At 36.5% G+C, this 23,517-nt stretch overlaps 1 protein-coding gene across 2 annotated transcripts in view; it reads right to left on the bottom strand.

The window, feature by feature from the left end:
* The window catches only part of LOC147035272 (vomeronasal type-2 receptor 1-like), a 296,355-nt gene that overhangs the window by 173,090 nt on the left and 99,748 nt on the right, over window positions 1–23,517 (bottom strand). For both annotated transcript variants that reach the window (XM_085896323.1, XM_085896332.1), the window contains exon 8: window positions 20,176–20,310. In XM_085896323.1, the coding sequence (XP_085752449.1) occupies window positions 20,176–20,310 (135 nt within the window). The remainder of the gene's footprint in view (window positions 1–20,175; window positions 20,311–23,517) is intronic.

The raw sequence follows: 23,517 nt of genomic DNA, 5'->3' as shown, positions 1-23,517 counted from the left end.
TTATATCTTCTTTTTGAAGACCAGCATTAAAACCTTGCGAGAGCAGTTGATACTCTGGTTGAAAACTCGACTTTGTGAAAATTATAATATTATCATAATCTAAAAAGTTGGGAGTAAGGAGCATCTTCAAAACTAAGAAGGTTTTTCCACATCCGCTTGAACCAACTATGAGACATCTTAATGAATTTGGGAGATTTTTTATGGTTGTTAAATTTTATCTTATTTTCCCAAATGGGTAAAAAATCATTCATAAATATTTGGAAAACAGGTTATATAATTTATTATTGGCTTTTTTAGAAACTCTATATTTTATCCTAAGTTCAGGTTTAATTTCAAGATAATCCATTATTTTATTTCTGCAATATCTTTTATTGATATTTCCCTGAAAATCTCATTCATTTCTCCAATCAATCTTGTAAAGTAATTCATTTTTGGTGTAAATCTAAAAGAATTATTTTCCTTTTTACATTTTTTTTTGTCATTAATTCAAAGATAATCACAGAATATACATTGTTTATTGGCTTTTGACTCTGTTTTTAATCCCATTCTATCACACGCAGGTCAATTCTCAAATTTGTCATCTGGAGAATCAGGGAAGTATCGCATATTTATAAAGTAAAACTTTACTTCAACGAAAATTCATTGTCAGAATCATCTATAAAACTATCAAAATCACTCTCATAAGCTTCAAAATCTTCAGTTGAATATTGACTCATATTTAATTCGTAGAAACAACATTACCATTGATATCTATATACTTTTTTTCATTACCAGATTCAACCACATTTTTTATATTAAAGGTAATTTTAAAATGATCCTGAACTATTATTGAACGAAATGTCATTTCACCTGATATATTAATATCCTTTATTTCATCAGGATTTACATCTTTAGGGTTGTTGAAAAAATACAAATTTCTCCTTGCATATTACAGATGGTCTTATCTTTTCTTTTTAAAGCTTTATCCATAAGGTTTATATTTTTCGATACTTTTTTTTGTTTCATTGCTTTTTCTAGTTTTGAATATATTACCAGAAGGAGAGGAGAAACTTTTGTTAGAGATACTTTTATTGATGTTCTTATAGGTATACTAAAAGCCCTTCCACTGAAGGAAAATGAAGACCTCATCTTATCCACCATAATTGTTTTTATCCAATAGTTGTTATATTTATCTTTGTTCAATTGTACATCCTTGACATATTTATCAGTATCTTTTACAAATGAAGAGATTGATTAAAACTTGTCTTTTGTGTCTTGAAACATTGTATTTATTAAATGAAAAAAGTTGGAGGATAAAATGGTTTTGAGCACAGATTCACCTATAAATTAAACGAAATTTTCATCAAGAAAATTTTACTTTAAGCAAAGTTTTGTTTTATAAATATGGTGAATACAACATACTGCGATGTTTGTAATCACGAATAAACATTATAAAAAACACCTTCAAACCAACAAACACACATTCAATCTTTTGAAACAAATATCTAATCTTGAGTTGGAAAGAAAACATTGTGATATCTGCTCAAAGGATGTTTTGAAGAGTAGTTATCAGAATCACCTTCAATCACAAAAACAAAAGAAAAATGAGTTAAAAGTAAAGGGAGACTATTATATTGAAAGCACTGATGGGGCATTTAAAGGGCAAATAAAATAAGGATTTTTCAATTTGGAGAACCCGGTCCATCATCAATTGCTGAATCAATTGAAATAGTCTCCATCATTATAAGCGATACACCGCTTGAATGGTAATAATGTTTCAATCTTTACAAGAGGATTTGTAAAGATTGAAATACATCAAATATGAAGATTCAAACAAGTATAAATTTACTCAGGTATTCAGGACAGCAAACAAAATATATCCTTGAAAGTGATGTCTTAATTCATTTCAAACAAAAGAACGATTAGAACAACATTCAAATATATTGTAGTAATCATAAATCAGCTGGAACTACAATGCCTAAACCTGGTGAAAAGATTTCTTTTGAAGATTATAATAAATCTCTCATGCACCCATTTGTGATAAACGCTCATTTTGAATGTATCCCAAAAAAGATAAATCCTGCTTCTCCTAATCCAAAAGAATCATCTACAAATAAATATCAAAAACATATTCCTTGTGGTTTCTGTTATTACATCAAATCATCTGTTGGAGAGAAGTATAATAAACTTGAACATTATAGTTGAAAAAAAGCTTCACAAGAGTTTGTAAAACGATAAGAAAAGGATTGTATAAGACTAACTAAATTAATGAAAGAAACAAATGAACCGATGAAATTAACTGAAGAAGAAAAATTAGAATTTAGAATGAACAATATCTGTCATATTTGTGAGGAGGAAATTGAGGAGTCTAAAGTTAGGGATCATTGTCATCTTACTGGTAAATATAGAGGTCCCGCTCATTCCTGTTGTCATCTTAATTATAAATTTCCTTCTTTTATTCCAGTCTTTCTTCACAAAAGGGCCAACTATGATACACATCTATTTATAAATGAACTTTCAAAAACACCAGGGAATATTTCTGCCGTAACAAACACAAGTGAAAAGTATATTTCATTTACAAAAATGATATTCACAAACCCTTGAACTCATATTAGGTTTCTCAATTATTACAAGTTTATGGGAACACCACTCACCTGCGCAGCATCAAATCTAAGCTCACGGGCTTTTTTCCAAATCTTAATTCATTCTTTCCAAAAGAGGAAATTCTAACTTAAGAGGAAATTCAGATTAAAGAGAGAATTCAAAGTAAAGAGGAAATTCAAATGAATGAGGAAATTAATGAAGAAATTCTAACTGAAGATGAAATTCTAATTATAAAGAAAATTGAAACAATGAATGAAATTCTAACGAAAGAGGAAATTCTGATTAAAGATGACAATCTGATTAAAGAGGGAATTCTAACGAGAGAGGGAATTCAAACAAGGAATGAAATTCAAAGTAAAGAGAAAATTCTTACAAGTCAGGGAATTTATCCTGAAGATTATATGGATTCATTTATGAGATTTAAAGAAACACAACTTCCTTCAAAAGAAAGTTTCTATAATAACCTTTATGAAGAAGAGATAAGTGATAAGGAATATAAACACACACAAAAAGTTTGGAAAATATTTTAGATAAAGAACCTTGGAGAATATAATGATTTGTATCTAAAAACAGATGTTTTATTGTGCGCTGATGTGTTTGAAGCTTTTAGATCACTCTTTCATAACAAAGGTTGTTATGGATTAGATCCTGCCCATTCCTGCAAAGGAATGATAAGGAAAATAGATTACTTTTTGGTGTTGGTTGTGCTTTTGGTGATCAGAATAAATTTGTAATTGATGAAATGAGTTGGTATCTTAGTGAATATACTCCTAATCTTTAAACAGAAGAGATGTTGAATAGAAGACTTTACTCAAAGAAACCACTCAATTTATCATACCTCAAAAGAAGATGTCAACACGTTAAACTAAACCAAACCACTAACACGTGGAACTTGGGTGTTATGGAAGGAAAGCCACAATATCAGTGGATCATTTTTTAAAAACCAGATGGTGATACTGCGAGTGATAAGAATAATGCATTGAGTGATCATGCTAAGGTGAAACAACTTCGTGTTTCTCTTGATGGAACATTTTATCCACGAGATAGATTGAAAATTAATTGGGAACAAAGTGATTTTGCTGAAGCATACAAGTCTTACCAAAAGGTGTGTGAAAGTAATGGAAATAAAGAACCTATTTTGGATATGACAGCATTTAAAAGTTTGTATACAATCTATGCGTTTGATCTGAGTGCTCAAAAGGAAACTATAAAGTCTAATCGAGTGGATACTTCCCTATTCATTGAAAGAGGAGAGAGTGAAGAAGTTGATACATATTGTTTGCTTTTGGAAGAAACAGAATTACAGATAATGGTGTTATCATTAGTCTCACGTAATTTTTGTTAAATAAATGAGTGGCAAAGTACCAACTTTGGTTTGTATTAATCAAATCAATCTTTATAAACTATCATCTTGTGTTCAAAATCAAAAGCCTGGCATGATTAACGTTTATACAATTCAGAGAAAAGGAGCAGTAAGAATTGATGTTTTGCTCACAAGAGAACAGGTTAAAATCTTGAACGATACTGGCTCACTTAAAATTAAAGTGACGAAATCAATGTTGAAAACATATTCAATAAGAGAGACAAGTGGAGGATTTCTCCCATTTCTAATTCCTTTATTTGCTGGTTTAAGTGCGCTTGGAGCATTTACAGGAGGTCTTTCAACAGCAGTGAAAACTGCCAACGAAAGGAAGGCTCAAATCCGGGCTCAAAAAGAATTGGAAAGACTTAACAAAGAGTTGGAGAAAAAAATTAGTGGAAGTGGTGTAATTATAGATTTTGCTGAAAAACTTGAAAGTCTGCCTTATAAAGCGAGATTGTTAGTTGGAGATATGGTTTCTTCTATTGCACAAGCAGGTGTAAAATTAACTAAAAGGGGTAATGGATTATATCTTTCTTATAAATATATGAGCAATAATGAGTGGTTTCAAGAAGTTGGAAAGAATACAACATCAAATTTACAACTTGTCAAATATTGTAAGAAATTAAAAATTCATAATATGGTTATTTGTATGAGAGATGAATTAATAAACGTGCCTAAACATACAAAGAATATTATTATTAACTTAGAAGATAATAATGGGAAAGGTTCTCATTGGGTTTGTATTTTTAATAGTCAAACCAAATATTATTTTGATAGTTTTGGTCTTCCACCACCTGTTGAAGTCACAAAATTCTTACAGAATTGTGTTTATCAAAACTTTCAAGTCCAATAATTAAATTCCAAGTGTTGTGGTCAATTATGTCTGTATGTGTTATTTCAACTCAACAAAAAGAATTTTTTTTATGACATTTTTAATCTAATATAAATGACTTATGTTGGTAAATATGATTCTATCTTTGCTGTATCCCAAGAACTGGATATTTATTTATCAAATTATTACACAAAGGCACAGGCTGAACGACATAAATATAGAATAACAAAAAATATTAATATGAAAAATGCTTATAAATTAAAAAAATTATCCAAGCCCGACTGACACGAATGACGGTGAGATTAAGTGATTTTTCACAATATATATATATATATATATATATATATATATATATATATATATATATATATATATATATATATATATATATATATATATATATATATATATATCCTTAAATAAGACGGCCGTGTATTCCAAAGATGCAGAAGTGTTGATTTTATCTCCAGGTCTTACAGAATTCACAGTTCGAATTAAAATATTTTTTTTGAAGAAGGGCATATCGTTTGTATGAGAATAGAATAATGGGGGTATGATATGAAGGATTTAGGGCATAATTGATCATTTTAAATTGACCAAAAAGACCTGGAACAATTAAATGTCTCGTCAGGAACAATATTATCCACTTGTTATATCGAATGAGTTTTGTGGAGTCACGATTAGTAAACAACAAATAAAATAATTTAATAAGGCTTAATATAATAATGGTTTTGCCCGAGTTTATATCATGAAAACAGAAAAAAACAGGATTATTTCTAATAAGTAAGGAAATACAAAATGATTTAACTATGGGAAGATGGGGAGGTGTTTCGTGTCATAATATTATTCTAACATATATTTCTAATACATAAATGAGGCAAGAAGGCTTCAAGAAAATTATCATTTCTGTGTCCAAGCATACCTTCAAGAAAAGGGTATTCGGTATTTTAATAAATATGTTCTACAACATAAGAATGAGGTATTTTCAATAAAAGATTGGCATGATGCTGATGTTGATAAACTAACAACTTTGGATTGAATTAAAATGTTAAATAATGAAAAAAATATAAAGTTTAGAAAACGTAAGGCTCTTTTCGAAATTCAAAATAAATTTTATTGGTTTCCTGTTGTAAAAAAAAGTTATTTTGGACACAGGAAGAACAAGAAATCCCGATGAATATTTTTATGATATTCTATGGGGTTTAAGCGATTCAAGGTTAGTAAGGGACGAGGAAGGAGTTGCAGAAGAGAGAGAAGAGGAGGAAAGGAGAACAGAGAGAAGGAGTAAAGAGAGAAGAGAGAGAAGAGAGAGAAGAGAGAGAAGAGAGAGAAGAGAGAGAAGAGAGAGAAGAGAGAGAAGAGAGAGAAGAGAGAGAAGAGAGAGAAGAGAGAGAAGGAGCAGGAGAGAGAAGAGAGAGAATGAGGATAGGGAGGAAGGAGCGAGAATGAATAAATATGAAAATATTGAAACCAGTGAGATTAAAAAAAGATTGGGGGTATTACAGAAAATAACTAAACCCACCGGGGAGGAAAACAAAGAATTGACAAGGCTATTATAAATATTTTCGATAAGACTGTTTTCAAAGACAAGATATCGACTTTCATTGAAGTTTTTCATTTTTTTTTCTGAAATAAATGAAGGAGAGAGTCAAGACATTTCGAAGGATTCTTTAAGTTTTAAAAATTAAGACTCAAATGTGCACGTTGGAAACTAAAAAGGTTTTCGCACTCTGTAGGAATTTTTCTCATCAATAAATGAGTTATTGTCTCAAATGTAAAAAGAAAACTAATACGAAAAATATTTCATATTTTAAAAGTAAAAATAACAGAGTTATACAAAAAGGTATATGGTCGGTGTGTGGTTCAAAAAAAAATCAATTTATCTCCAAACACAAACTCGGAGGAGATATACAAATGTTTTTATCAGGAAGTAAATTTACAACTACTGGAATACCGGGGGAATTACATCTACCAGGGTATTCTTTCTGTGGTCCAGGCACAAACTTGGATAAAAGATTAGATGAGGCAGACAATCCTAAATTATGGAGTAAGCCCATCAATAGGGTTGATGAAGTGTGCATGAGACATGATATTGATTATGGGAATACCACCACTTTGGAAGAAAAGCATGAAGCCGATAGAGAAATGTTGTATAATTTGTCTCTGATACAAAATCCAACATTGAGAGAAAAAGTTGTTGGGTTCATCATGAAGAAGATGATCAGTGCTAAATTGAAACTTGGACTTGGAAATTCAAAAAACTTATAGGCTCTAATGATGTCATTAAGATTGAAGAGCAATTAGCTGATGAATTACATCAACCAATATTCACAAAGTTTCAGAGAAGGAAGGTTTATTCCAAGGAAGTTGATTATATCTGGTCTGCTGATTTTATTGAATTCAATTATGATAAGGGGTACAAGTATGCTTTAACCGTTATTGGTTTGGGATTATTATATGCGTTGGTTGTTCTTTTGAAAAACAAAACAGGTAATACTCTTATGTTAGCCTTTCAACCGATATTTAATAAAAGTAAGAGAAATCCTAAAAAATTGTGGACTGATGAGGGTAGAGAGTTTTATAACAAGATATTCATGAATTTTCTAAAAAATAACAGTGTTACATTATACAGTACTTTTATGAAGGAAAGACCGTTGTTATTGAACGTTTCAATCGTACCTTAAAAGAGAGATTATAAAAAATTCACACAACTCGGTTCACAACAATGGGCATTTTTATTCAGGATATTGTGGATAAGTATAACGACACGATTCACACATCAACGAATATGATACCATCAGAAACATTTTCAAAATTAAAATATGAAAAAGAGATTAATATCAGAAAACCTCAGTTCAAAGTTGGTGATATCGTAAGAATATATAGGTGGAAATCTCATTTTGAAAAAGGTTATACAAAGCGATGGACGAACGAACTTTTTTAAATTGTTGATGTAATAGATACGGTTCCTTGGTCTTATAAGATATATGATTTTGAATGGGAAGAGATTTTAGGTTCATTTTATTCATAGGAATTACAAAAGACAAAAATAAGCAGATAATATCCATGGGAGCAATTGGTTGGCACTTCACTCCCTCCTACTACCAATGAGAACGCAATGAGAACCGTTGTGAGAGAACCACCAATGAGACCGCAATAATCAATAATCAAAAACAAGCAGTGAAAACCGCAATAATCCTACGCAATGAGAACCACCATTGTGGACACTAGAGGGCCAAGTCTGAGGTGTATAACAGTACATAATGTGTGTCAAGGGGGGACGTTCTTAGATCTGTGAACCCCAAACACAGAATCTTCAACTAAATAGTCAAGACTTAACTTTTGTTTGTTGCTGTGTGTGTGTGTGTGTGTGTGTGTGTGTGTGTTTGTGTGTGCAATGGGAGCAATGAGTTGGCGCTTCACTCCTTCCTACTATACACCGTTGTGGACACTCGAGGGCCAAGTCCGGGGTGTATAACAGGTGGCATCTGCCATATATAATGTGTGTCAAGGGGGGACGTTCTTAGATCTGTGAACCCTAAACACAGAATCCTCAACTAAATAGTCAGGACTTAACTTTTGTTGTTGCTGTGTCTGTGTGTGTGTGTGTGTGTGTGTGTGTGTGTGTGTGTGTGTGTGTGTGTGTGTGTGTGTGTGTGTGTGTGTGTGTGTGTGTGTGTGTGTGTGTGTGTGTGTGTGTGTGTGTGTGTGTGTGTGTGTGTGTGTGTGTGTGTGTGTGATATGTGTGTGTGATATGTATGTGTGTTTGTGTCCACCAACCCTCACATTCAAAATCTCAACCCCCACCCTAACCTTCGCATTCAAAATCTCAACCCCAACCCTCATTCAAAATCCCAACCCCCACCCCCAACCCTCACATTCAAAATCTCAGCCCCAACTCCCCAATCCTCATATTCAAAATCTCAACCCCAACCCAACCCTCGCCCAACACAATTTTTTTTTTCAATAGGGATTTCAACAATATATATTTTTTATGTTTTTTTTTTCTCTTCTTCCAATTCTGTCTTTGAAGGCTTTCAGGTTTGATGAAGTAGAAAGGGGGAGTTAGAACTTTCTTGATATTACTCTCATCAAGCACTATCCAACAAAGAACTACATCGATAGGTTTAGATCCAAACGAGTGGTAGCATTTCAAGTCTCCAAAATAAACCCAACTTTCCAAGTCTCCAAGGTATAACCACATTCCTGTTGAGTTTCAAAAATACGTATCACATTGTGAGTTATCAAGCCAGAACCCACATTTCAAGTCTCCAAAAATATAACCATCTATCCAAGACTCCAAGGAAGAACCACAATTTCCAGAAATATTGTGAGTTTCGGTGATAGATCTCACATTGTACAACTGTGGATCATCAAGGAAAACTCCATTTTTCCAATTTTTATGGGTTTCAGTGATAGTTCTCACATAGTATAACTGTGGATCATCAAGGAAAACTCCATTTTTCCAATTTTTATGTTGTTCAGTGATTGATCTCACATAGTATATCTGTGGATCATCAAGGAAAACTCCATTTTCCCAATTTTTCTGGGTTTCAGTGATAGATCTCACATAGTATAATTGTGGATCATCAAGGATATCTCCATTTTTCAAAATGTCTGAAATTTGTGTCTCCAAGGTAGGTTCCATATTTAGAACAGTCTTGGCAGAACCCTTTTCCCAAGTCTCCAACGGAGTTATTTAAACCATCAAGGCAGAACTCATTTCTGATTTTTTTTTTTTTAATTTGTGAATCTCCAAGGTAAAACTTGTATTCTGGCTCATCAAGGTATATCTTGTTCAGTGGGTATTGTCTTGATAACTTGCAATGAGTAATATTGCTGAAAAACTCTTTTTCAGGATTTTGCTGGTCTCCCAGGTATAACTCTTTGGTTGGGCCATCAAGGTCTGGCTTGTTCTGTGGATCTTGATCGCTCATAAGGTCTTCAACCAAGCCAACAATTTCACCCCAAGTTGTGGCAAAATCGGTATTTTCACATACAATTTCCTGTGAGAGAAAATAATAATGTATTAATTCAGTGATTTAATTATTAAATGAGTGTATGCTTAAATCCAACTCTGAAAATAGAAAAATTAAATCTTACCTCAACAGATAAGAGGTTTGAATCCAGTTCATCAACTTGAAGGTTTAGTTCCATACAAGTAGGAGAACTCCAAGGAACCCCAAAGTCAGCACAGCCCTCCATTCTCAATGAAAGTAAAAAAAATATGTTTAAAATGGAGTCTGGGTTGAATCTTTTATACAGAAAGACTGGTTGCTATGGTTTCCTTTTTCAAAATGGAGGATTGTTTGAAAATTTTTCAAAACGACAACATTCTAGAATTTTCTCTTGATTTCTTTGTGAGTCAGAGATGAACTGGAATGATGTAAGAGTAGGTGGGGCTTAGTAAAAGTGGGCGGGGTGTAAGAAAAGTGGGCGTGGCTTATAGAAAACCTCACGTGAAGTGGGCGGGCTTATGAAAAAGTGGGCGTGGCTTATGCAAAAATAATCTGAGGCTCAGGAGGTGGTCAAACAAGAGCATTAAGAGAAGTTTATAATTTCGTAATGGCACGAAAGGGGTATCTTAAAGAATATAAAGATTCAAATGTTTTATTTTTAAATATTTTAGATGGGGATTATTGTGCAAAGAAAAGTAAACTATTGAAGGAATTTGAGAATGAACAAATCTTTATAGGTTCAATGAGTGAGCTAAACAATATGCATTGGTTATTTTAAAAAGAGTGCCCCTTGGCTTACATGTTTCAGATATTTCTTTAGAATCACCTTTAACAAATCACATTACTACTTTACTACTTGAACAAATCTTTATCTTATTGCATTGGTTACTTGAAAAGAATGCCCCTTGGTTAAAAGGGGAGACAAATAAATATACCTTGGGATAAAAAGGGGGTTTATTTTTAGGGAAATAAAAATCAATCGCTGAAAATCCCCCATTCACTTACATGGGGAAAAGTGAGCCAGAATCAGTATATTCAACCTACTGATGTCTTTGAAGCTTTTAGATCACTCTCTCAAAATAAAAATTGTCATGGATTAGATCCTGCCCACTATTTCACAGCTCCTGGTTTCGCTTGGAGTGCAATGTTGAAAATGACAAAATAAGATATAGATTTAATCAGTGATGTAGATATGCTTTTGATGATTGAGAAGTCTAAGAGAGGTGGAATATCACAAGTATGTTCAAAAAGATATGCGAAAGCAATAATAAATATCTTCCAAATTATGATAGTGAAAAAGATAGTAATTATTTGATGTATTTTGATGCTAATAATTTGTATGGATGGGCAATGTCTCAATCTCTGCATTTTGTTAAATTTGAGTGGGTGGAATAAAAGGATTATGAAAAGGCTTTGATGAATATTGTTATTTCTTCTCAAGAGGAATTGAATGAGGAAGAATAAGGTTATTATTTTGAAGTTGATTTTTGGTACCCAAGTGATCTTCATAATAAGCATAAAGACCTTCCTTTTGCATGTGAGAAAGAAACCCCAAAGAAAGAATGGTTAAGTGATTATCATAAAAGTTTTAATATTAAAGGCAAATCAACAGAAAAGTTATTAACCCCATTTTATGATAAAGAGGGATATGTTTTTCATCAGAAAAGCTTGAAACAGTTTTTGAGAGAAGGAATGATATAGCTAAAATTCATGGAGTTTTAAAATTTAAACAAAGTCTTTGGATGAAAAAGTATATGAAATTCAATACAGATATGAGAACAAATACAAAAGTAAAATTTGAAGGGGAATTCAATAAATTGATGAATAATGCTGTCTTTTGAAAGACAATAGAGAATGTTAGAAACACGCAAAACATTAGATTTGCAACAGCTTGGAAAGAAGCTTCTATATTGATAAATAAACCAAGTTTTAAGAGAGAAGAGGTTTTTTCAGAGAACTTTTCTGCTATTTATATGGAAAAGGAAAGTATTGTAATGGATAAACCAATTTATATTGGAACAGCAGTTCTTCATTTCTCTAAGATATTGATGTATGATTATTTGTATAATGGCTTAAAGAAAGAGGATAGTGAAAATGCTTCATTCTTGTAGATGGACACTGATAGTTTTATCCAAGATATAAAAACTGATGATGTTTATAAAGATATGAAGAAAAATATTGGAGTATATGATACAAGTAATTTTAGGAAGAAGAGTGAGTTATTTTCAAAAAAGAATGAAAAGGTTATTGGTAAGTTTAAGGATGAGTTGGGTGAAAAAGTAATGAGTGAGTTTATTGGATTGAGAGCAAAGGCATATGCTTATAAGTATGGTGATCAGATTGATAAGATGTTAAAGGGAATAAAGAATATGTAATAAAGAAATAAATAACTTTTAGAAATTATTATAATTGTTTGATGAATAAGAAAGAAGAATATCGGAAAATGAATAAAATATGAACTTATAAACATATGATATATCGTGAAGAAGTAAATAAAAAAGCATTAGGAGCCTTTGATGATAAGAGATTTATTTTAGATAATAGAATAGATTGTGTTCCATCTGGATATTGTATGATAGAGTGTATAGAATAGATTGTGTTTTAACGATTGGAAGATGGGTTTGGATTTTTAAGGGCTACTGCCACGTTTTTTCTCAATATATAAATGGTCAAACCAAGTATTAATCAAACTACAGAGTGGAGAAAATCTCAGTCTTGGGATATAAATGGAAAACATAATGAATGTGAAAAATATCAAATAAGTCTTATGAAAAAATAAGTAAAACAAAGGTAAATAAAACAAATTAGCGAATCAATTTAAAAACTAGTAAGTTAGAGGATGGAAAGAAAAAAATTAATATCCTTGAATGGAATGAAAACTTTGATGGTTATCAATTGAACAATGGAAATACAATTTACTATAATCTCAAAATGATATGTGGCTCAGGAGGTGGTCAAACAAGAGCATTAAGAGAAGTTTATCATTTCATAACACAAAAGGGGTATCTTGAAAAATATAAAGATTCAAATGTTTTATTTTTAAATATGTCAGATGGGGATTATTGTGCAAAGAAAATTAAACTATTGAAGGAATTTGAGAATGAACAAATCTTAATAGGTTCAATGAGTGAACTAAACAATATGCATTCGTTATTTGAAAAAGAGTGCCCCGTGGCTTACATGTTTCAGATATTTCTTTAGAATCACCTTTAACACATCACATTACTACTTTACTACTTGAACAAATCTTTATCTTATTGCATTGGTTATTTGAAAAGAGTGCCCAAAGGTTAAAAGGGGAGACAAATAAATATACCTTGGGATAAAAAGGGGTTTATTTTTTATTAAAAAAAAAAAATGAATCGCTGAGAATCCCCCATTCATTAACATGGGGGAAAGTGAGCCAGAATCAGTATATTCACTATATATGTATATATATATATATATATATATATATATATATATATATATATATATATATATATATATATATATATATATATATATATATATATCTTCTTCTTTCGGCTGCTCCTGTTAGGAGTCGCCACAGCGGATCATCCATATGATCCGCATAGTGATTTGGCACATGTTTTACACCGGATGCCCTTCCTGACGCAACCCAACCCTGGTCGCCTCTTACGACACAGTGATATGGTATACCTATTTTAACTGGGGTATACACTGGCCCAGTATACTGGTACTCATTTAGCCGACCTCGGAAGGATGACAGGCTGAGTCAACCCCCTGGTGTTTTAATTTAGTGCCTCAACGGGGCTTGAACTCAGGACCTTTTGGATCCCAAGCCGCTGCCCTAACCACTGCGCCAACACCAGGCTACATTGTGTGTGTGTGTGTGTGTGTGTGTGTGTGTGTGTGTGTGTGTGTGTGTGTGTGTGTGTGTGTGTGTGTGTGTGTGTGTATGTGTGTGTGTGTGTGTGTGTGTGTGTATATATATATATATATATATATATATATATATATATATATATATATATATATATATATATATATATATATATATATATATATATATATATATATATATATATATATATATATATATATATATATATATATATATATATATATATATATATATATATATATATATATATAAAGCCTGGTGTTGGCGCAGTGGTTAGGGCAGCGGCTTGGGATCCAAAAGGTCCTGAGTTCAAGCCCCATTGGGCCACTGAATTATTACACTAGGGGGTTGACTCAGCCCGTCATCCTTCCGAGGTCGGCGAAATGAGTACCAGTGTACTGGGCCGGTGTATACCCCGGTTAAAATAGGAGTACCATATCCCTGTGTCGTAAGATGCGACCAGGGTTGCGTCAGGAAGGGCATCCGGCGTAAAACATGTGCCAAATCACTATGCGGATCATACGCATGATCTGCTGTGGCGACCCCTAACGGGAGCATCCGGAAGAAGAAGAAGATATATATATATATATATATATATATATATATATATATATATATATATATATATATATATATATATATATATATATATATATATATATATATATATACACATACATAATCAACCCCTCACATTCTTTTTGTCTTCCATTTAAATGGCAAGGCTGATTACATCACCACTCTTTGGTGTGGACATTGCTTGGTTCTATCATTGATAAATCAGTAAAAAGATGGTGGCAGCCTGTTAAAATTCCCAACCCAATATCTTAACACTTGTACTTTTAACCATAAGGGATACTATTGATTCCATTCTCTAAAATATTTCTTTTGAACATGGACATTCCCAAAAGGTACATTTCCTAAATACTCAGGATAACCATTCTCACCGAATATATTCATGATTTTGTCAATTTCAGCAGGAAGTTTGCAAAGTGAACAAATCCTCTGTGCTCTCTTAACCAACATATTAATAAAGGCAATTTTGTTTCTCGCAGAGCTGTTGGAGTCCCAGCGAGTGTACTGCCCTGTGAAAGTCAGCTTTCGGTACATGGATGTTGTGAAACCAAGGTTGGATCTATCAACCAACACGTCCAAAAATGGTAACGTGTTTGACGATTCTATCTCCAAGGTAAACTTCAGCACTGGATGGAGAGTGTTGAGCCATGCCTGGAAATTGTCACATACTGTCCGAGACTCAAACAAGACAAAAATTTCATCAACATACCGATCGTATACGATGAGGAAATCGACCCCTTTGCCGACCAGTCAGTTTCTGCATTTCATTATAGTCTACAAAGATATTTGCAAGAGCTGGGCCTAATGGAAAACCCATGCCCACATCGTCCGTTTGAACATACATCATGTTGTATAAACTGAATTCCACCTCCCTTGATGCTGTGTTCATTAATTCAATGAAGATGTGTTCTGATATCATCGGTTGTTAGCTCGGATCGGATCAGGATTGCTACACGCCCACTTCTGATCAGTCCAATCAGCAAGCGCGGGGCGGTTTTGCCCCGCCTCCAGGCGCGTCTGTGTGGAATCAAGATATGCAAATTCTAGGATCAGGGGAGATTCACGCCCCTTTTTCTCCGTCCAATGGGCGAGCATGGCTCCGCCCCCGAGCTCGTTCTGATCCGGAAATTTGCATATGGGTTCTTCTGCCGGCCTATAAAGCACTGAGCGCAAGGCGAATCTGGGCAGAGTCAGTTTTGGAAGAGCGGAGAGTGGCAGAAAAGGAGAGTCAGTTTGGAAGAGCGGAGTGGAGTCAGGAGGCGAGGGTGTCCTGGTGGTTTTCGGCAGTCGGCTGAGGAGAATTGGGGGAAGAGTCCAAGGAGCTCGGGTCTGAGGCAAGGAAGACGGCGGTCGGCGCCGAGGTCACGGTGGAATCGCTCGTCACGGGACCCGAGCAAGCCAGCTATACTCTTTCCCAAGGGCATCAACAATTCCCCCCCCCTTTTTCCCCTGCCCTGAGATAGTGCGAAAAGGGGCCCCGTTCCCACCCCACTCCAAGCAGTGCCAACGAAACCCACGAAGGAGCACGAAGTCGGGGCACCGCCGTGCTGCCACATTTGCGGCTCATCACGAAGACGTGGATAGGACCCAACTGGTCTCGCGGACCTGACCGCTCTTTCAGGTCCAGCGCAAATATTGGCCCACAGGCCCCGTCTACCCCTTTGTCTTTGTGGGTGGCCTTTCCTTTTGCTTTTGAGTAAATGTGTGTTGGCGCCGTCTGTGAAGTAAAACTGTTTAAGTGTTGCCATGTGCTCGCGTAGTCGGTAGTATCTCTGCATCATTGTTTCTTTTGTAGCATATGATATATGTGCATTCTGTTTGGCTGTATATGTGTGCTCTCCATATGCCGCGGAATAAATGTGCATCATGTTGAACTGTTTTCTCGTTTCGCTTCGTCTTTTCTTTTATTGAATCTCCATCTTGCTTCACATAAAGGGTTGGTGGTGGGTTTAATACGCCCAATAATTAATCGGAACCGTCGAGGCCGACGATAACACCGCTCAGTTATCCCGATAGTATGGAACGGATTGCTTAAGCGGCCGTGTCCGGAGTCGACCTGCAGCGAGGTGCGATCGCCCGGTCTACCCTCTGCGTGGGTACTTAGGTAGGTCAAGTTTGGCGAACAACCCTATCCCACGTGGGTGGCCGATTGGCATGATCGTGGTGAGGCCGAAAGGCCCACCCGTGACTAGCTCCAGGCGTTAGTCCGAGAGGGTCACGACAGAATTGTCCGTCCGGTGGGCGACGTGCCGCGATTCGAGTCATGTGGCCGTTCACATGCTGGCGGGCAATTCGCAACAGTGTATATATATATATATATATATATATATATATATATATATATATATATATATATATATATATATATATATATATATATATATTTTATTAATCCATGAAAAATATCATATATGCAGCACATATTAATAGTCGGCATTTGCTGAAAATGAAGAGGTATGTAGACAGCACACATAGATGTGGTACAAATGGGTACAAATGACTTTCCGTGGTGTGTGTGTGTGTGTGTGTGTGTGTGTGTGTGTGTGTGTGTGTGTGTGTGTGTGTGTGTGTGTGTGTGTGTGTGTGTGTGTGTGTGTGTGTGTGTGTGTGTGTGTGTGTGTGTGTGTGTGTGTGGATGCCTGCATGCTTGGTTGTTTGTGTGGTGTGCTGGTTTCGCATGTGCGTAGTTCGAAAATCACGCCCGGCATGTGGTGCTTAACGCTATGGAAGGGGTTATGTGGCCATCTCACGAATCATGTGCTTCTACACGAGGGAGCAGACATGCTGCAACCATGAAGCCACATAGTGAGCATACGTGCTGCAGCATCGAAGCCACGTGGGACATGCTATCTTGCAGTGCAGATGTAGGGAAATCTGTCCATGTGTGTGAGTGAAACAAATAAGTATATCGCTGGTGTGCATCCACTGTTAGCATGAATCTTGAAAAAGGTTGGAGAAATGCATAAGGGGGAGGGGGGACATGCATGCAGGCAGGGCCATTGCCTGGTAGATAGCATGGGCTTTAATATTTAAATGCTCATGCCTAGTTTTATATCGAACACGGTGGTTAAAAAGAAAATGTTGCTGTTTGGGCATGTTCTATCGCTGCGGTAATGCCATGGTACGCTGCCTTACCTCCCCTTTCACTGCCTTCCCTTCTCCTCATGCTGCCTTCCATTTCATTCATGCTGCTTTCCCCTCCCATTGTGTTGCCTTACCTTTTCCTCCCCTCATGCTACCTTCCCTTTCCCTCACCTCATGCTTCCTTCCCTTCCCCTCCCCTCATGCTGCCATCCCTTTCCATCACACTGCGTTCCCTCCCATCATGCTGCCTCCCCACCCATCACGCAGCCTTCCACTCCCCTCCCATTGACTTCCCCTCCCCAACTGCCTTCCCTTCACCCCACCCTGCCCTCTCTTCACCCCACCCTGCCCTCCCTTCACCCCACCCTGCCTTCCCCTCCCAAATCCCTTCCAACACCACACAACTCTCCCGAGGTCGAGGAGAGGAAGGGGTGTCAAATAATTTGTGAAATGGACAAATTAAAGGGTTTTTTTTGGTCATCAACACTGCTCCTTGGATCAATTCCACAGTTCTTCTCAGGCGAAGAGATTCTGGAGCTTATTTTATGTGTGGAAATTAAATGAAGGTGTGAACACTGGTGTGACTTCTGTGATGATTGAAGGAAAACACCCTTCCATCCCTTCGCCTTCTTTCACGCTTACTTCCTACCAAAGCCCCTCAACCCTCCACAGATGTCCCTCGGCACTGTCCAGGCATTGTTGCGTATGACCTGTTTGAATGTGATATTTTAACGTACCCAATTTCATTCAATCCTGCACTAATGCTGGCATAAAGGGACCATCCAACCCCTACCACTTCCCCTCAAGTTCCCCTCTCACACACATGTCCAGAACACCCCCTTCCCTCACCACTACTCCCTCTCTCACCCATCCTTCCTCGCTCAGTGTATGGCGGTGTCGGATGAGGCCTCCCTCTCTCCACCATCCTTGCTTTCCCTCCAGCAACACTCCCCCACTTCATAGCTCTCTTTTCATCAAACCCCACCCCTCCTCGCTCACCTTCCCCTCCTTGCTCACCCTCTCATTCCACCTCCACCCGTCTTAGTATTCCCATCAGTGAAGGGGTTGTATTTACTTGTGATTACTATATTATAGCGCGTGTAATTCTTAATTATTATCCCTTAATTCTGCATTTCTGCATGAAAAACACTTCACAGAACATTAAAAAATGTACAATACCACACTGTGATATTAGGAAAGTTTCCACACTTAAAAAAAGAGAACATTTCCTTTGAAACTTTTTGAAGATAACAGTAAATATTGAGAACATAAGGGTAAAACACCTGATTAACAAAGGAAAGAGTTTTTTTTATTTTTTTTTAAATAATACAACTAATTTTCATTTGTTTCGGTAATAAACCATTCTTACTACGTATAGTAGAGATACGTTCATTAGTTAGAAAGTAGTAACAGCAATGATCAAGCTTATTTCCCTGACGAGATACAGTATTCATTTTGCTCCATACCAGCTTGATTTAGAAGATATGGTGAGAATGAACAGACATTATAAAGGTCCCATGATCTCTCTATTTATCACTTTTAACCAAGACCGCATAGCACTTTGGTAATGTGATGCATCCTAAAAGACCAAACGAAGTAACAATGACAGCAAATATTTTTGTAATGAGATTGAATGTGCCTTGTGTGCTATTGTAAGCTGGAACAAAGGCCAGACACACGAGGAGGCAAACAGTCATGCTGTAAGTAATAAACTTTGCTTCGTTGTGAGGAATTCTTAACTTCAATGCCTTGAAAGACAAAGTGTAGCAGGAAATGGCCAGGAACATGAGATAGGAAAGTGAACCGACAGGCCACGCTGTTGATGTTCCTCCACACTCTAGAATTACCATATTTGGATTGCTCTCTGTGTTGCGTATAAGCCTTGGTTTCCCAACAAAAGCCCACAGAAGGCAATATATAATTTGTGGCATCAGGTGAAGCATCACCATAAACTGCTCAATTATTATCTTAAACTTGTACAATGAGCCATCTGCAGAGCATTTTAGAGAAATAACATTAAAACACAACAGATATCAGACATTTGCATAAGACATCAGAGAAAGCCATCAGAGTGTGTAGACATTCGAGATTTGCACAAGAAATAAAGGGACAAAGTCTCATAGATAATCTGATGGCTTTGGGAGTATGTTTTGAAGACACAGGGGTTTTCAATGTAAACCAATCAAGGCACATTCGCACCAATGTAAACCTCATGAGAAAGAAACTGGAAAGAAAGGAATAAAATAATAGGAATGTAAAGAAGTTGGAGGTGGGATGGAAAGTGAGGATGGAAATCAGATTGTAATGGGAGAGAAGAAGAGCAAGAGGTGTTTTGAGTTAGGATACCTGACTGTATAATTTGCAGTACCAATATTATTCTCTGCTCTCAAAAAGGTTGAGCATCGTTTCATTTTCTTGAATTGTAAAATCAGAAAATTATATTTCAATTAATTTAAATTACCTGTGGTTACTGCATTGCATTTGCTCGAAATGAAGTGTGAATTGCCCTTCGGAATTGGTGGACCAAATCCCAGTCACGGTGAAATGAATTCACCCGAGACACAATGTGGTATTTTTTCCTTTTCTTGTTTTTTTGATCTTTTTTTTTTTTACAAAAACTTAATTTATCAAATTTAATGAAACAAAATTTATTCATCACCTGAAGACGTGTTAAGTTTCCACGCCATGTTCAAAACACACGAAATAGCGAAGGTGAGACACACACAGATCAGCGTGTCACGTATCAGACATTTCTCATCATCTGGAGCTCCAATAGATATCAAAGAGCTCAAAAGGGAGGCGGTTAAGGCCAGTAGGAAAATCACAATGACACGTCCATCAGTGTACTTCATCACAGGGAGATGTCGATGATGAAACAGGATCATTCCCACAATCATTATAATAACAATACCCAGTGAAGTGAAGCTCAGAATCATGAAGGCTGCAGGGCTGTTGAATGCAAGGTAATCTTCAGCCATTGGTTGGCAGCCATTTCTCTCCTCAGTTGACCAAAAATAGATTGGACAGCGAAAACACTCTGTGGAATCTGTTCAAACAATGTTGCAAAGTTAGACATTGATAATTATGTGACTGTCAAGGAGGGAAAATTGTTTAAATTCATTTTAAAAGAGAGAGCGGGGACAATCAAGAAAATATAGAGAATCCGATGTATCATGGAAGGATCTTTAAAAGACAAAGCAGGAAAAGGAAGAGGGAAAATGGTGTAGATGGAAAACCAAGGGGTCATTTTTTCCAATCTGAAAATTGATAAAATGTGTGTGTATATATATATATATATATATATATATATATATATATATATATATATATATATATATATATATATATATATATATATATATATATATATATATATATATTACATATAATGCACCGAAGCATGGGGATACATACAGTATCTGCAGTGAATCATTGAGGGATATATAGAAACACGATATTAGATATTTCACTTGGAATTCATACACTTGTATGTTGCACCAAACTGCTGGTTGCATTATTTTAGGGAAAGAGACTAGTCTGCTTTTTCAGTGCCTTTATGCTTTAAAGTTAGAAATTTATAATTTGACCAGGCGATCAATGTGAAATGGCACATTTCCACTTAAGGGTGAACTGCTACCATTCAATATAACATCACTCCTTATGTTTCATTTTTCTCCTTTTGCCAGCACAATGAAAGGCACTCCTAAAATCAGGGCCACATCTGAATATTACAATGAAATAACTTTTGAAATCGAGCAACTTTTCAGTGTGAATCTGAAAAGGTTTTTTTTCATGAAAAAAAAACAAACTCTTTTTGTCATGTCAGTCAATCATCGCTTCAGACATTAAATCCTTCCTCTTCTCCAATGGCTTGATTTCCGAGCATCAATTTTGTTTCCGGTCAGGTCACTCTACCTGAATATGCTGCTTCTGCTCTCCCAACAATGAATGGAGGTCCACAATGCCAGATATGAAATCAGAGCCATATGCCGAGATTTATTCCATGCTTTTGACATGGTCTGGCACCCTGCCCTGCTCACCAAACTCTCTTCCTATGGTATCCAAGGCCATCTCCACTCATGGCTCACAAACTTCCACTGCTGTCACAGCCAATGTGTGGCCCTAAATGTAGTTCTTTCATCCCCTCTTCCTGTCCAGGCTGGAGTTCCTCAAGGCAGCATTATGGACCCTGCTCCTTTTCTGGTTTTCATCAATGATCTCTGTGACTCTCTGGAAAATCCTCTTTAGCACTTTGCTGATGACTCCACCCTCTGCCATACCATCCGTCATCCCTCAGACCGGCAAGCAGCAGCTTCATCGCTCTCTGCCGATCGAGATAAAATCACAAACTGGTCCAACAATCTTTCAATCTTTCATGTCTTTCAATGTCTTTCAATCCGGAGAAATCTCACACACTCATTATGTCTCTCCGAAAGGACAGGCTAGAAAAAACCTCCATCATCTTTCTCAATAATCCTCTGAAGAATTCCTTTCATTCAAGCTTCTGGGTCTCACTATCTGCCATGCTCTTTCTTGGGAAGCCACATTTCCAACTTGGCCTCCAAAGCCAGTTGCCGACTGGGAATCTTTCATCGTACAAAGTCCTTCCTCAGCCCATCTGAGCCCCTGACCACATGCAAAACTTTTGTCTGCAGCCCGAAGGAATACTGCTCTACCCTCTCGGCTGGTGCTCATGCCTCTCACCTTTCTCGGCTTCACACTGTGGAAACCAAGGCCTTTAGGATCATTGGTATCTCCCGCGATGAGGCTGAGTCTTTGAGCCTCTCACTCTCTCACCGCAGGCAAGTCGGTGGTCTTTCTGTCTTCTCCCATCTCCTATCCGGTCTCGCCCCCCCCTGCTGTGTCTGATTTGTCCCCACCATATATCTGCAGGGCGATTAAGGTCTGCCAACAACCCCCTACTGGTAAAACTACCAAAATCACGAATCACTGCTCACCTTCACTCTTTTATTCCTCTTTTTCCCCACCTTTGGAATAAACTCAAACTCTCTGTTCAATCCCATTCTTCCCTCCAGGCCTTCAAAACAGTTGTTCACCACCACCTCTTATCTTTCCCCCATCCAAAACCTCGATCTTTTCTATCCCCGTTAATCCACCCAAACCCACTTCCTTCAAATTCCCTGCTTTCCTTCCTGAAAGTCGCTTTAACGTCCATCTTGTATGCCCATGCTCCCCACCCCATCCCTCTCCCTTCCACAGATCTTATGTCTCTGTTTCCCACTGTTTTGTCCTTCCCTCTCCCGCCTCTTTTGTCTCATGCCTCCCCCCCCCCCTTGCTGAGTGTCATGTATTAGCTCTCCTACAAGCCTCGACATTGTATCAAAAAAAAATAACTCTTTTTTTTCATTGCAGTCAAGTCCTGCATGGCTCTTGCAAATCAAATTTTACCAGACAAAATGTTTTGAGTTCCCCTGTTGTAAATTATTTTTACATTAAACGTTTTTGTGTTGATTGCTATCTTCAAATGTCAGACAGGCCTGGTGATGGCTTCACAGTTAAGGTGGCTGGCTGGCTTAACATCCTAGGTTCTTGAGTGAAAGCCACTGTTGGCCTGATGAATTAACACCAGGTCGGGTTCTCAGCCTTTTATCCTTCTGATGTTGACAAAATGACAGCTGGGGAATCAGTGGCACAGGCACACCCGCAGAAAATGATGCAGCCAAGCAACCACAGGCTGCACATTAATAAATAAATAAATGTCACAGTTTTTTCTTTATTTGCGTTTTTGGGAAATTGTTTGTATTTTTCCATGAATCCAGAATATCAGTTATGAATGAAATCAACAGGACATATGCTAACTGCTGTGGGAAGCAAGGGGAAGCTGACGTTTCCAGCATTAACACATGCTCTGAAGAAAGTCTCAAACTCATCGATATAATAATGTTTTTTCACGTCTGTCTATCTTTCCTGCCATCACGTAAATCTCCTGACATTACGGAATCACACGAGATTGTGAGTTAAACGTTGTTTTGTCATTCTTTAATGTCGACATATTTATTCATCATGCAGAAGATAATTAAGTTAGGATTATTTATTTAACACAATTAGGCTACTCATAATCACACGAGAGCATCCATTCCACAGAACGTCCATGGGACACGTCTTGCAATATTATGAATTGGGACCTGAAGTTACATTGGATAATTGTTCTTGGAAGATATGTATCGCTGCTACCAAGGTTGTGAATGGGGTGAAAGAAGTAGGGAGGGTGGGAAAGCAGGTTACGAGGAAG

The sequence above is a fragment of the Eptatretus burgeri genome, chromosome 1 (genome assembly GCF_056783735.1).
Source record: "Eptatretus burgeri isolate ZD-2024b chromosome 1, Ebu_testis_v1, whole genome shotgun sequence".
NCBI classification, from domain to species: Eukaryota; Metazoa; Chordata; class Myxini; order Myxiniformes; family Myxinidae; genus Eptatretus; species Eptatretus burgeri.
The sequence above is the reverse complement of the archived record's forward strand: the minus strand, read 5'-3'. Positions and strand labels throughout refer to the sequence as shown.